Source organism: Trichoderma aggressivum (genome assembly GCF_033847375.1).
Source record: "Trichoderma aggressivum f. europaeum strain CBS 100526 chromosome Unknown scaffold_037, whole genome shotgun sequence".
NCBI classification, from domain to species: Eukaryota; Fungi; Ascomycota; class Sordariomycetes; order Hypocreales; family Hypocreaceae; genus Trichoderma; species Trichoderma aggressivum.
In genome coordinates this window covers 376,776-391,417 of record NW_026946403.1, presented here as the reverse complement: position 1 = coordinate 391,417, position 14,642 = coordinate 376,776, and the positions used below count along the sequence as shown (strand labels likewise).

The 14,642-nt window shown below is 50.7% G+C and overlaps 6 protein-coding genes across 6 annotated transcripts; 2 read left to right on the top strand and 4 right to left on the bottom strand.

The window, feature by feature from the left end:
* Positions 1-1,980: 1,980 nt before the first annotated feature.
* On the top strand, positions 1,981-2,622 carry Triagg1_8045 (uncharacterized protein; the record flags this gene model as incomplete). Its single annotated transcript, XM_062902848.1, has 1 exon — positions 1,981-2,622. The coding sequence occupies one exon, from the start codon at positions 1,981-1,983 to the stop codon at positions 2,620-2,622; it is 642 nt and encodes a 213-aa protein (XP_062753125.1).
* A 256-nt stretch (positions 2,623-2,878) lies between these two features.
* Triagg1_8044 (uncharacterized protein) lies at positions 2,879-3,395 on the bottom strand (the record flags this gene model as incomplete). The annotated part of the gene is made up of 4 exons (XM_062902847.1): positions 2,879-2,913; positions 3,015-3,143; positions 3,266-3,299; positions 3,366-3,395. The coding sequence occupies 4 exons, from the start codon at positions 3,393-3,395 to the stop codon at positions 2,879-2,881; spliced, it is 228 nt and encodes a 75-aa protein (XP_062753124.1).
* A 400-nt stretch (positions 3,396-3,795) lies between these two features.
* Triagg1_8043 (uncharacterized protein) lies at positions 3,796-4,305 on the top strand (the record flags this gene model as incomplete). Its single annotated transcript, XM_062902846.1, has 4 exons — positions 3,796-3,834; positions 3,900-3,912; positions 3,962-4,107; positions 4,204-4,305. 4 exons carry the CDS (start codon positions 3,796-3,798, stop codon positions 4,303-4,305), a joined length of 300 nt encoding a protein of 99 aa, XP_062753123.1.
* A 514-nt stretch (positions 4,306-4,819) lies between these two features.
* Triagg1_8042 (uncharacterized protein) lies at positions 4,820-8,047 on the bottom strand (the record flags this gene model as incomplete). Its single annotated transcript, XM_062902845.1, has 2 exons — positions 4,820-5,474; positions 5,541-8,047. The coding sequence occupies 2 exons, from the start codon at positions 8,045-8,047 to the stop codon at positions 4,820-4,822; spliced, it is 3,162 nt and encodes a 1,053-aa protein (XP_062753122.1).
* Positions 8,048-8,694: 647 nt separating this feature from the next.
* Positions 8,695-10,225, bottom strand: Triagg1_8041 (uncharacterized protein; the record flags this gene model as incomplete). The annotated part of the gene is made up of 3 exons (XM_062902844.1): positions 8,695-9,877; positions 9,938-10,068; positions 10,154-10,225. 3 exons carry the CDS (start codon positions 10,223-10,225, stop codon positions 8,695-8,697), a joined length of 1,386 nt encoding a protein of 461 aa, XP_062753121.1.
* Positions 10,226-11,610: 1,385 nt separating this feature from the next.
* Positions 11,611-14,619, bottom strand: Triagg1_8040 (uncharacterized protein; the record flags this gene model as incomplete). Its single annotated transcript, XM_062902843.1, has 4 exons — positions 11,611-13,434; positions 13,493-14,200; positions 14,254-14,373; positions 14,542-14,619. 4 exons carry the CDS (start codon positions 14,617-14,619, stop codon positions 11,611-11,613), a joined length of 2,730 nt encoding a protein of 909 aa, XP_062753120.1.
* Positions 14,620-14,642: the final 23 nt, after the last annotated feature.

Here is a 14,642-nt window from a genome sequence, read left to right as displayed (position 1 = left end):
CCCCCCCCCCCCCCCCCCCCCCCCCCCGCATGCGGCTGCGTATTCGTATTGGCAGCCGCAGCATTTCACCGGCCTTTGTCTCCCGAGTCTTTGTGCAGCCCAAACCAAGTCATGGCTGATACGAACGTGCATCTTGGTGTGGAACAAGTCTCATCTCACTGCATGTACTACATACAGTATGGAGTTCTAAATCCAGCACTTTTTTTTTTTCGGGAATTCCTCATCTGGAATGTGGATGGACCTGCAAGCTCTGTAATGCCGTGTTACCCAAGATGGATGTACTCGTATGTAGATGCACCATCATTATGATCGATGTTGACGCCGGAATCCATCCGTCTTTCTTTAAATGCAAGTCACTCCCCAACTTGATGCCGTCGAGGCCCAAAAGGCTTCGCATCTCCGCGTCTGTGGCTGTCTGAAATCCCTCTGCCCTCCAATGCCGTAACAGAGGCTAAATAGGCTGCATCGATGGAATCCATCCAGCACATCGGGCCGTGTTCAGCGCGGCTAAGGTGGGCTTCAATGTTGATCAATAATTTGTTGATCAATAATTTGCTTGTCTGCAGCCTTTGACAACCACGATAGGCACCTTCTCATGACCCAATTAATACCTTAGGTGTGATCTCACTAATAGTACTTGGATATCTCGTAATGGGATTTAAGACGATTCGCCGAACCACTGTGCATGGGTCATAGTGACTAGGTAGTACTCAAGTCTCATGATATTTAGTCTAGCTACGGAGCAGCGTATACCAGCTCAACTCTTGTTTGCTCTTGACACCATGTCGCACATCGTTTCACTGTCTGGTATCATCATGTTGCATCAATAGCAACTTGAAATCCCACAGATGGCTCTGAGACACTTTTATGCACACAGTAAGCGATTCGATCGTACATTACCTTGCGTTGTAGCCCTCACCAGACAAATTATAGCCCATTATAAGATTAGAGAGCGTCTTCGTCTATCATCAACCTCACGTAGCAATGGATATCCATCCCACTATCCGACATATATCTTGCGTCTATCAATTCAGATACACATGGCTACGTAAATAAGCACTCTAATTACGCCTTCTTTTGTTCTTCATTCCTAAGACAAAGGCCCGTACCCAAGCTGCCACAGCACTCATATCAGCTTTTCAGTCCCAAATCAAAGCGTTCAACCCTCGAAATGTCCCAATACAACCATTATAACAACATTCAAACATTTCAACACTACACTATCGAGAACATATACATAGAGCCCCAAATCCACATCAACTTCCCGGTTTCTCTCACAAGTCCCTGCCAAGGCCGCCATCTCCAACCATTCCACTTCCATCTACGCCACAGCCAAAAAGTCCAAAACCCAAATGCAAAAACATCGAATCAAGGCTCCCCATCTAGCCGATCCAATGCCACCGCCCAGTCTGTCACTGCCCTGCTCTTCTCTGGGCCGGACCTGCGATGCGCGGGGTGATGACGACACTTCAGCTTCAAAAGATAGACCAAGATTTCGCCCAGCTGATGGGGATTTGCCGATTCTGTGCGACGCGCAATCCTCCCCCCCCCGGATCACGTTCACAAAAACATGTGGGTTGTTCGTCAATGGCTTGCTTTAGGGTGTCAATCAAGAATTGGAGGCCTTTCGTATAAGTAAAAACTACTTGTACCTGCTTCCTCCCGGAATTAGTAGCATCACGTTTTGTCTCTGACAAGGGGGCTCTAGGTAACCACCAGCACACGCAAACGACACGGGACACCGAGAACGATATACCTGCAACTCCGCGGAACAGCAATCCTTACCGCGGACAACAATCGTCACTGCAGGTCTGCCTAGTTGAGAGAATTCCAAGTGTAAAAAACATCTGCCGCTGCCTTGCTGCGTGGTTCCTAAATCCAGATAGTCAACAAATCAAGCACAAGACAAACCTACCTATATCCAATTACTTTGCCTCCCTTGTACTACCTTTACAACCGTTCACCAAAAGGCCAGCCATCATGCCTGTCACGGAGTGTGCCATCATCAAGCTGAGGCCCAATTTCGACCCCCTCGAGTTTCTCGAGACACTCATGGAGTGTCAAGAGATTCAAGACAATTGGGTTCGCCGCAATCAGCCATGCAATCTGGCACCTGGCATGAACCTGAGCAGCATGTACACGGATGCCACAGACCAATCAACGCTTCTCATCACGGCGCCGTGGGATTCGCCCGAGGCGCACGGAGAATGGATCCAAAGTCTTGAGAATAGGACGGCCAATGGCAATCTAAGCGAGTTCAGTGCCCCGGGGTGCGACTCCGTCCTGCTCTTCCACATGGACCCGGCGGGGGCGAGGTCACAGATGCGGGAAGCCTTTCAACACAAGGACACCAACGACGTGTTCGACGTCTGTCGCTTAACATTCAACGGCGATCAGCGGGAGGCAATACAAACCAAATATCAAGCACTGGAAAACGAGCTGCGAAAGGAGGGTCTGGAGAAGAGCATATGGGCGGGCTGGAGGATTGAGAAGGCAGCTGGTGAGGAAGACAAGGAAGATTTGATTGTATTCTGGACTGGCGATGTTCCGAAGAAACGACTGGAAGGATTGGCGAGCCTCGCCCTCAAGAAAGATCATCGCCGCTTCAGGCACGTCGTGTAAATAGGCATCACCGAGTAACCGGGGGCCTTCCCTTCTTCAGGTAGCCTAGCCTAGCCGGCACAGAAAGACATCGGGCTCACCAGGTTTTGGTGTGCGATTGTTGCTTTTTTTTTGTGTCTCAAATCGTTATTTTTGAGCTCTATTGCGAGCGTGCGTTCTGAGCACATGAAATGCAAGGTATCCCGAGACGCCCAGTTGTGCATGTAAACCCTTCCCACGCCCAAAGCCACCCCTATTTTACCACCAATTCATTGCCTTAGTTCTTCTTGGGGACCTCTGCGATTTGCAGGTCTGTAGCAGCAAAGTCAGCTTCCATCATTCTCGTCTCGACGCCACGGTAGCAGATTGGGGACTTGAGGATCTTGTCCAGCTAAGGGTTGGGGGGTGCATACTGGGAGGCAGGCTCTGCTTCAGCTTCTCGGCCTTGTCATTGTCCTTCAGCACCAGGGTGTAGAGGTTCTTCTGGCATCGGACCTTGAACTTGATGTTGTGGGCCTTCTTGTTCTTCTTGATCCGCGCGGCTGTAGTCCAGTTAGTCGATGCAATTCCTTCGTCTCAACTCCAAGCCTCTCTCCCAGTTCTCGTCGAGATTATCCCCTCGAAAGGGGAGGTTGGATTTCGGATAGCTGCGTTGAATACGTACAGGAAGCGTCCTTCCGACGGCAGATCTCGATGAACTGGAGACGAAAATGTCAGCACGGAAAGATTCTACTTGTCTTCTTTCTGATATGATGATTCCTTACCTTCTTGATGTCAGCGACCTCCTTGGGCATTTTGGCGGTATTTGATCGGCTCTGTGAGACGGGTTTGGGACGACAGAGAGTACGAAATTTACGATTCGAGATATGGTGGATTTTTGGCAACAAATTATTTTTGTGCGCTCCCGCTTCGCGGGGCGGGTCGCACGGACCATCATGCGCACTAGCCACATGAGAGTGTGGCTGGTGGCTGTGGCGTCGAGCGTGCGTGTTGCCATACACGTCTACTATAAGTGGCTTTGCTTTGATGGAACGAATTGATCATCGGTCCAAATGGCTAGCTTTTTGTAAAGAAACATTAACTCATTCATCATCCTAATTTTCATAGGAAATCTCATTATTACCAATCACTGCCTTTCAACGGCCTCGCAAGCGTGTCCATTCTCGGATCTCAACAGCATCCCTCGCCTTCAAGATGGCCGGTACTGCGCTAGATGGTGCGATGAAGTCCAAGGTAAGCTACGTTGCGTACTTATATATAACACTCAATTCAGCCTTGATCATCTAACATAACTATAGAATGTACTTCTCGGTAATACAAACTCCCTATCTATCAATTTAGATTGCATCAATTCTAATAGAAGCCAAAAAAAAAGCCTTTGGTGGCGTCGTGGTCGCAGCCGCAGCTTGGTCCATCTTCGGTGGCGATTTGTTTCCCGCACAAGAAGATCCCAAAGGCGACCCCGAAACATGGACCAGAGAAGAGATGCGAAGATGGCTCGCCGCGGTAAGTCTTGCATTTGCCTCTAAAGAGAAGTGTATGAACTCCGAATGCGCTCGCTGACTCGGCCGTTGCTTCATAGAGAAAGCTACATCCGCAAAGAAGAGATACCCGGGAGGAACTGCTTGCCAGAGTGCTAGCGAACATGAGGCATCCACGGACATGAAGCATAATGTTGTTCCTGATAGTGTTGTTCTTATCTGAAGTTTTTACGATATATACATTAGTATTATGATGATAGTGGTCTTTGGGTGAATTCTGTTGCCGTGAAATAAAAGCGCAAAACCATAACTTGATATTATCATGATGAGCCGAACTGCCATGCTTACACCCAAAGGCACACCCAAAGGCACATCCAAAGGCCAGTACACGACTCTTAAATAACGAGACTGACTTAACCAAACTGAATTCATAAGTTAAGAACACTTGGACTAAAAATTGTCAAATTGATCTACAGATGCCAATCTGACTTCCGGTTGCGTTTCTCGGCGTTGTAGAGCGCCAATAGTGCCACTCAAAGACTGCTCCCAATGTATATCCTCTTAACCACAACAAATGAGTTTCTCCGAAACATATGCACATAATCTTCCACTTCTAATATTGCTAGACATTGAATCATGGCCACCATGCAATAAAGCATCCCACTCCTACACCCTCTCCAACTTTGCTCATAACCATCCGTCAACTCCCATTACGCCGCCTTCAAAATGCCAAGTTATTACTGCCACTTAAACTCGCTCAGCCTGGCAAACTTTTCATCCAGCTGCCTCCTGGCCGCCGACGTGATGCCCCTCTCCGGATTCGCCATCTGTTCGCTATAGCAGAGCTCTATCAAAGTCTTGAGCTCGTCATATGAGAAGCTATTCAGATCAATCGCCAGTGTCCCCATCCCGTGCCTATCCTTGTACTCCCTTGCCTTCTCGACAATAGCCTCTGGGCCCCTCTCAAACAGCTGAAAGTAGCTTGTTGCTTTTGCCAGGTCGACTCCGTCCTCGACATTTTTGAGGTTCTGCTGAAGAACAAGAATGTTTAGTTGCATGCGATGGCATCCTTTGTCGTTCATGGGGGAGGCCAAGGAAGCATTCTGGACCAAAAAGGCGTTGATAAGAATGCCAACCCCGGTCCGTATAAAGATGACTTCCTTGTCTTTCAGGAATTCCACAATAGTCTCATCCAAAAGAACAAGCTCTTGATTGAGACTGATAATCTGAGGATCAGGCTCGTTCACATCCTGCTCCAGAATGTACGGCGCTGAGTCTGGCGAGAGAGTGTTGCGTAACGAGTAGATGACCCGACAGCGTACTTCCATGTGTAAAGTTAGCAGAGCCGTAGCAGCCAGTTCTTCAAAGGAAGACACGATGGTGTCAAATGTTCTATCGAGAGGACTTTTGTTAGCGGATACGCTAAGGAGAGCTGCCGAATCTTGGATCGCAACTTACTGAGCACTCTCTATCGTAAGAGGAAGCTGTACTGGACTTTGCCCTGAAGTCTTACTTGGGTCGTTCAATGTCCACCGTTGGCCTGACTGGCGTGGGAGGTGCTGCCGTGATGTATCCGTCTCTTGCGATGTTATGTGCTTCAAGCTCTGAATCTTCGCGGCTAGCCATCTCATGCTGGTGTATAAGAGGCACAGAGATGAAATTGTGTCTCGGTCTTGAATAACGTCGTTTGCCTCCAGCCGCTGGCCATTCGTCTTCTGTATGAGAAGCTGCATCTCTTTCCTCATCAATCCGCTATCCAACTCATCTGCAGCCCAAAGCTGCTTTGCTACGTCGTTGACCTCACTAGATTGCACCGAAAAGCGTGCCGATGCTCGCAAGTTGCTTGAATCGGCAGGCTGATCGTGCCTCTTCGTCACAAGGGATTGAAACCAGCTGAAGCATCGATCATAATATCGCATCATTTGGGTCACTATGAGAGAGCTCAAAGCTTGGTCTGGAGGAATGGTTCCAAGCATTCGGCAAAACGCCGTGACTACCTGAAAGAATGCGGTGGAGCCTTTGAATATAGGCCGTTGGGAGCATTGGTTCCAGTCAGGATCCTGTAAGAACGAGTCGGATTCTCCAAAGACGGCGTCGCACAGCTTTCCAATAGTCTCATCCAGCTGCGGCTGGAACACATTGACCAAGAAATTGTCAAGGAATGTGGTTAAAGTGCTCGTGGCAAGATCGGAACCGGGAGGAACAATGGTTTTCAGCCGTTGTAGGAAGATTAGGGTTGGTGGCAAGAGAAGACTCATGTTGAAAACGCTCGGCTCAACCAACGATTTGTAAGAGCCCGGCGCCCCCCGATTGGCACCATAGGCACTCCGCCTTGATCCAACATCATCAGCCGTTGACTTGTTCCTCTTGTTCTCGGAGCCGTGTTTTCGCGAACCACCCGTCAAGCCGGGGACAGTAGCTTGAATGATGGTCTCCAGCGCATCAAACTCTGCAGCTACTTCGATAGACTTGGTATCTGCTTCGGAAAATTTGAACAGATGCTCTCGCATGCCGTCTTTGCCGCCAACACCCGCCCCTGGCGTAGGAGAATCGAATTGGTAAACGTCGGCATCTGTCGTTACGTAGTTGTGCAAAAGAGACCGGATCTCGTTCTGGTAAAGGTGCCATAGCTCCTTGAAGCTACCGAGCAGGGCAATATTATTGCCAGAACCCTCGCGGCGAATAAGGGCCTTGATGGACTCGTGGAAGACACGCTGGCCTTCTCCGATGGCCTCGAATTTGCCATAGAGCGTCCAGAGGAGGTCATAAATGACGTCTGCACGCATCTGGATCTCCCGGGCGCTGTATATTTGCACGCCGTCCAGCTTTCCGACGGCGGCGCGGAACGAAGTTGGGTGCCGCTGCTCAACCTCGTTGATAGTTTCATTGACGACAATGAAAAGCTCAACAGGCAGTCTCTGCTTCAAAGTCTCTACAGCATTCTGCAGCCTGCCAAGCTTGTTCAACGCTTCGACCAATAGAGTCACGTAGTAGAATGTGTCCGCCTCTGGGTTCTTCATTGGATCTTCCAGCACCGGCCTCTCAAAATCAATCGAGTCTAATATTAAGTAGAATGGGGTGGTTGGGGGGTTTGCCTCGTTGTGATTGCTTTCGTTGGCCCCCCCTCGGTTCTTAGCCAAACTTGACCACCTTTGCTGGCAGTACGGCGACTTTAGATAGAGGTGTTCGTGCAGCTCTTCCACCAGAATATCCATAAGAACAGTTTCTTGGTTGGCAAGGTAGCTTCGAAGATCGCTGAGCGCCCCGATATTATCCAGCTCGGGCTTTCTCAATTTTCGCAGTGCAGTCTGCAGCACGTCGACCGCTGTCAGGAACCGTTTCTCGGATATACGGGCCTCCAGCTGGTCAGGAACGGCTCGAAGGTCGTCCAGCTCGTTCAACGTTTGCAATAATTCGTCATACTCTTTCGACTCCTCGGAGAGAATCTTCAAGGTTGGATCTGTCGCGCATAGGCTGGCCTTGGATAGCGCCAATGACTCCTTGAGAGCGCGGACTCGCTTCTGCGAGACCTGAATGCTACTCTGGATCTTGTGAAATGTACCGATGGAGCTGTTGAAGCCCTGATGATGCTCATGGACAATGTTCTTCAGCGAGTCCTGGAGATACGTATGCGTCGTCTGGAACTTGCGGTAGTCGTGCGCGCGACCGACCGAGCTGTTATCTAGGAGCTGGAGCGCGAGCTGGACAGGCACGCAATCCTCGCGGCACATGGACGGCCACTCGCTCTTGATGTGATCCAGGACCTGAGCTATCTGTCTCTCGGCGCTTGTCTCCTGGACGCGCGGTCTCGAGGGCATATTTCGGAGGCTCTGGTTTGACACCTGGGCATTGTATCTCTCGCCTCTGTAGTTATTATCGCCGTACGGATCGTAGTCATCGGTCGTCCGCCCAAAGTTGCCGTATCCGTCGCCATTGCGCATCGAGCTGCCGTAGCCGTTGGACATGATGCCGTCGAGTCGTGTCACCAGACGGGGTCACAAGTGAGCATCGTCGTCGGCGTTGGGGAGAGAGGAACTGTCGGGGCCGGGGCCTGGATCCCTACAGCTTCTTGTTGTCGAATTTCCTGCGGGAAAAGGAGGCGAAGCAAACACAATTTGATATCAAGATGTCGGTTTAGGCCATTCTCGGTGTTGGCTGGGAGTTGACCCTGAAGGTTCAAGCTGGCTTGGGGTGCAGCAGACAGCACGCACAGACCACTGCCGCAGCCCAATGGCTGTGAACCCCGCCAAACCTTGAGCTGCAGGTACGTTGAGAGCAAAAGGCTAACATGAGCGTTGACACATGTAAGCCTCACAGTGAAAAAAAAGTGTTATAGCAACGAACATCACAAAGAGCTGATTATCTGCTGCTATGTGATGATTAATTAGTTGATGGACGTTCCATGTTGAAAATATTCGTTTATATTGCGTTGTGAAAGGAAAATAGTTTATTAGCTGGTGACGTCCTACTGAAAATCGCAAAATATATATGGTATCGATCCTTGCAAACGTACAATCCAACTTCTCGGTCCTCAAGGTAGATCATGGCTAGATGATATAGAAAATATGAATCAAGATTCAAGGCAAACATGTTTACCCCAACAACTATCCAACTAAGCCGTTCTGTTCCCAGCTCCATAGAGTCTCTTGTCCACGGCGAGCAGTGCTTTGGCAAGATTGCTTACACCGTCGGCAATCACTTGTGGTCGCTCCCAAGCCAGCAGTCCCTGCTTTCCCTCAACTCGGGCAGTCGAAACTACCTCATAGTGCTGCTTGGCCCAGCTGGGGCATACGTAGGGACTGACCGATGGTGGCGAAACGCCATCCCGAGCTGAGATCGATCCGTTCTGAATCGCGACATCATCAGCCAGGAACACTGTGATGGAAGCTTTGGGCTTCCTTGCCGATTTTGGCTCTGCATCATCCCTTACTGAGAGATGATTGTCTGCCAATAGCCTCAGCGTCCCTTCCGGGCCCGGAAGCCAAGTCAGCTTGGTCATTGTGACGAGTTCTAATGAAGTAAACTCCTTCTCGGACCCTAATATCCTAACTATGGCCAGGAAAAAGACCAAAAGCCCGGTCGGAGAATCGCAAAGTGCGTATGCCAGCGTATTTGGATCGTATGCACCTATTCCAAATGACGAGGCAGTATCCGTGGTGGATATCCTGGCTCTTTCTGGATTGTTCTTCTGGAGGGCCGCAACGTCTTCCTTTGTATACCCGAGAATGGGAGTTTGCAGGGCCTTTGCCAGAGTCAATTTCAGCCATTCGACCGGCGATTTCAATGCCTTTGGAGCTTGCAATGGCGGCGATACCAAGTGGACACCAAGGCAAGAATCCAGATGATTGGCAGCCAGATGTGTGAGAATTTTCCAGTCGATTCCACCTTGGGGGGTAATGGATGACCCAGAGTTAGTCGCGAGGTAATGCCTGTATCCTAGTCGCCTCATGAGGATGTCAAGCATCTCAGAGGTTTTGGAGACGACCTGGACGTTTTTAGGCAGAGAATCGCTGAAGCCCAGCCCAGGGAGCGATGGCATAACAAGGTGGAAGGGTTGGTTGGTGTTTGCATCGGCAGGATCCGTAAAGGTATCGGTGATGTGGCGGAATGACAAATTGGAAAATGGAAACGGCGGGATTAAGAGCAAAGGCACGGCGTCTGGATGCCGCGAGCGCGCGTGAATGAAATGCATCCTCGTAGGCCCTTCTGTGGCAGATGTTTGGATGCTGATCCTGAACTGCGGGACCGAGGCATTGATTTCCTTTTCATGCTCTCTCCAAGTGAAGTGCTCAAGCCTAGAATTGGTTTTTATTAGCCACTGGAGATTTGATGAGAGATGGTGAGCGCCGACTTACCAATAGTCGATGAGCGGTTCCAGCGCTGGCTTCGGATCCCACCACGCCCTCGAGTTCGCGTCGGGAACTTCGCGAGGAAGCCGAGCTAGTTCGAGCTTCTGCCGCGTAAAATCGAGGTACTTGCTCGATGCCTTTGCACGTCAAAAAGTGATTAGCCGCGACGCCGTATTCAAGCTTGAACAATTCAGATGATGTACGCTATTCTGGGCATCATACGTGAATCTTGTACTCTTTGATGTCTTCATCCACCGAAGCGGCGGCGCCTGCTGCCTCGGCAGGCTGAGCCATGATGTGATGTAAACGGGTCCAGGTCCTGAAATACACGATGCCCTCAGCGCGCCGTAAGCTCGTCAAGACGGGTGTTAGTTGAGGGTAGCGCTCATTGCATCGGCGGCATGCGCTGGACCACAAACGCTGTGCCCAAGCCTAGAGGGTCGCGAAACGGTGGTGAAGGGGGGAAAGATAAGAAAAACAAGGCACATTCGGATTGCTGTATCAGCCACGGGTAAAAAGTACCAGACCAGTTGGGAGCAACAAGAGCTCCAAGGCTGGGCCGAGCTGGATTCATCGTGCAGTCCATCCGAAGCGGCGGCTAGTGGCTAGCGTGCCTCTTATTCGCAATTTACGGGGAGCCCAGCAGCTCCATCCCATCACTAACAGCGTCATGTCTCGCTTCCAACCGTCGTGGGGCTGGACCGTGTGAGTTGCGGCGCTTCTGCCGGGTAGAGGTACTCGTATTGTGTCAGTGTCGGTGTCAGTGTCGGTGGCGGTGCGGATGAGCTGAGCCTGAGCTTTGGCGTTGATTTGACAGCTCAACTCACTCGCGTCATCGGCCGGTGCTGTTTGAGGCGTCTGAATCGGCACCAAGTCGCTTCAGGCTGTTCCATGCCTACCTAGGTAGCATCACTGTCGCATCAGCATCAATCAATCACGGCACAGCTTCGAAGCATAAGCCAGAGCCATCAATTCATGTTCGTTAATAGTTTAGTTTCCTCAACTGCTAGCGCCTCCAAACGTTAAAATACCAGTATCAAATGTACCAACCATCGCAGCTGCTGACATTACTCGGCCGACTGATTCCGCCCGCCGCAATACCAACCCTCAGGAATGCTTGCTAATACTACAGCCATGGCGTACTGTATGCGCAGCCCAATCTCCAGTCAAGTCTTGGTCTTGGTGCCCATTGTCGGTGCCTTCTGCACAAATCACCGTCGGAAATTCACAGCTGTCCCCTTTACCCTCGGGGTCTCTGTGATCTTCCATCCTCATCGCAAGGCTTCCAGGTAGCCACGTCAATTTGTCTGATTGGCCCATCCGGCCCATCCAGGGCTTTAACAAATGAAGAGGAACAGGATTAGCCAAAGAGTTCGGTGTGCTGCTGTACAGTACTCTGCTCCTTGTCACCAATGATGGCAAGCACCGCGCAGGGATGTGTCCACCAGGCATCCAGACTTCCAGGGGGCCATGATTGGACCAATGCTGGCAGGGCAGAATCATGTTTGCTGAGCACACCAACTGGGAAGAAACTCGCAAAGTCATAGTCAAACATCTGGTCTATATCTTAGCAGGCTACTGTACAAGCACATCACGCTCTCGAGAGTTGTCGGCTCGTCTCATGCATCGTACATATTTCCGGAGAGTAGCACATGGAGTACGAGTATGTAGTATTACCATCATGATCCACCCCTGTGCGGTGCAGAATTTGAAAGTGCCGACGCGCCGCGAAGATTTATTTGGCCGATACGTGACACAATATTGCTTCCGACAGCATCCACAGCCCCTCTGGGTGAGGTCAGAGTGGGGCCTGCCGGCGCCGTCTCCTGGACTCGGAAGAGCTTGATGGCCGTGCCATTCCAGATACCCATGGTGCCCTTTGCAATCTGCATTTCGCTGGCAAAGATGACGCCCCAGAGCAGGGACTCGTACCATCCGAGTGCCAGCTGGGACCATTCAAATAAGTGGACCCGTACGGCAGACGGCTCGAGACCGACAAATTCAATCTTTTGAATTCGACGTAGCGTGTCAGCTGTAGCGTCTCGGGCCGATGCTTGTCGTGGGAGAACGCTCGATGCTTGCTGAATGATGGTCAGGATGGTATGTAGAGGTAATTCTGGCAACCAGCTATCAATCCACGAGGCTGTCGGTTCAAAACTGCCACCAAACGCCTGGTTGGTGGTCGAATATGCGCCAAGGCTTGTTGAGCTGTTCTGCCGGGAGAAGGACTGGATATTAGCCGGCATCTTTCCCCGGGCTTTCTCAGACATTCCTCGTAGCTGGACAGGCACTGCATCTTCAACGTGGGCTACTGATGATGCCTGAGACGGGTTTTCGCTAGCGGTCGACGCGGCTGGTGTGGGCTGAGGCTCCTCGTCGCTATCTTCCTCGTCATCGTCGTCTCCCACGGCAAAGGCGCTGTCCTCGGGGACTTCCTCCAACGATTGGGTCCGAGATAGAGCGTTAGATGGGCTTCGTATACTGTCGGCAGAGCTTCGTCGAGATCCATCGTCGAAAAGTCCAGTGTGAGCCCCAGCCCCAGCATCCTTCCTTCTCCGATTGATCTTCTCAATCTCCTCTTGTCCACTTTCCAATGTGAATGTCCTGAGCGCCTCAACACGCTTCTTGTTTTTGATAATGGCCAGTATCAGCTCCGGATTCTGGCGGTATTTGTTTTCAATAATGGAGTTGATCGAATCCAGCAGAGAGTGCAAGAGAACATGATTCGTTTCATTGGCAAGTAGAAATGATGGGGATGCCATCAACGAAAACAGATGCATCAGCTGGGAGCCACTGGAAGCACTTAGACCTTCAATATGCGGAGCTATGTTGTTGATGATTGCTAGAAGCGCCGGATAAACTGGCGCAAAGTTGCCCTGACTTGTAGTAATCAAGGTATAAATTGAGTGTAGAAGGAAGTCAGCGTATGTACCCCTGAATGCGTTGATTCTGATGCTCGCGGGGAGGCTTTCTTGGCCCTCGAAAATCTTGTTCAAGTGAGACCCAAAGCTCGCTTCAACGCTCAACGTCTGCAAAAGAAACGCGCACATGCGCACAACACCCTGCTTAGATGGCTCATTCCTGTATTCCAGAGCGTAGAACAGTGCTAGGACAACGAAATCGTGTGCCCGGTCGGTATCAATGATGAAGGACCGAAATCGCTTATTACATTGAATCAGTTCCCAGAATAGCATCAAAACCTCTGGAGCAAGGTTAGAAGAAGATTGAGAGCCGGGAATGTATGAGCTCTTCTCTTGAAGCGGCTGATTGAGAATCCGCGTCATTCCATCAACTATAAATTGAAAGTCTTGAGGACGATGTATTCGGCCGAGGAAGTGGCGGAAGTAATTCTTGTGGGAGCTCGAAGACGCATCCTCGGGTATAGGGTATATGAGCATAGCTAATAAGAAGTGTATGGAGCAAGTCACAAGAACCTGCTTAGTGTCTCTGAACACTAGAGTGTTGTATGGTACGCGCCAGCTCGCTGGGTTATATTTCAGCGTCTGTAGAAGATGGTAGTTAGCCAAATGGCCTCGCCCGGAAGAGGCTTTGAGTACTCACAGTGTTTAGAAGGGAACAAAGAACCGAGAGCACCACCTGCTTATCGGGAGACGTGCAGAGGTAGGTCAGAGTCCGCACTCCCCTCTGTGGCAGCACTCCCGGGGTTGTGTACATGCTTTGGCCAGCAAGAGTCATGAGGAGCCTTAGAATTTCACATCGGTTGCTTTCAAATTCTTTGGTCGTTGCCACGGCTGTATTGCATCCAACCCCGCTCTGCCATATGGCGTACGTAACCTTGGATTGCCCATTTGGCTGGCGAGGGAGAGTGAAATCTGAGAAGAATAGGAGGTCGACCAAGGTGTCTATCAGCTCCTCCGCTAGGGGTCTCAGATTCTCATGCGTCTCAGCTGAAGCCTGTACCGGCTCTTTCCCTTCCTGAGCTTCATCGAACAGCACTTCATTTTTGGCAGTTCGGCCCTTTACCTCTCGGGGGGTCCACAAGAACTTTTCTTCCCAAGATCCCAAGTTCTCTTTTTCATACAAGTATGGCAGTACTCGGGTAAGAACCCTGATACAGTTCAGAACGTCTCGTTCTGGAGCTTGGTCAGGATCTGGAAAGGATGGATGGTGTCGTAGAGTAAAGGCTCGCGTTGTCAGGGTTTGAATCAAGGTCTCGATGTTTTCTAGGGCATTGTCACGAGTTCGGCGGATATCGTTGGGCGAGAAGAGACTAAAAACATCTTCCGACGATTCAGGAAGCTCCCAAAACTAAGACCCCATCAGCATCCCGGCGGGCATGTGAGATCAAAGGCATGACGCACCGAAGTCCAGTAAGGATCATGCACCGCAATGTTGCGCTCCTCTGATAACCTGAAGATGCCTTGTTTAAATCCTATCTTGGAGTCGCTGGCCCCCATATCTGCCGCACAAGGCCTCGAGCCCTGCTGACTGTTTTAGATGACGTACCAACAGACTGGAGCTTCTGGAGATCCACGATGAAGCTGTCGCAGGGGAGTTCGTCATCAGCGCCATTCACTGCAGGGCTGATCACGTGTGGCGCATGCAAGCGGCAGTTGCTTGTCCCGCCGTATTGCCGACCGCAAACGTACCCTCGTATCGATAAGAAAAAGTTCAGTCCAATGATGAAAGGTGAGCTTCCCTTGCAGCACCTTGTACTTGTAACTCATGATGGAGTATTGAGATTCAACAA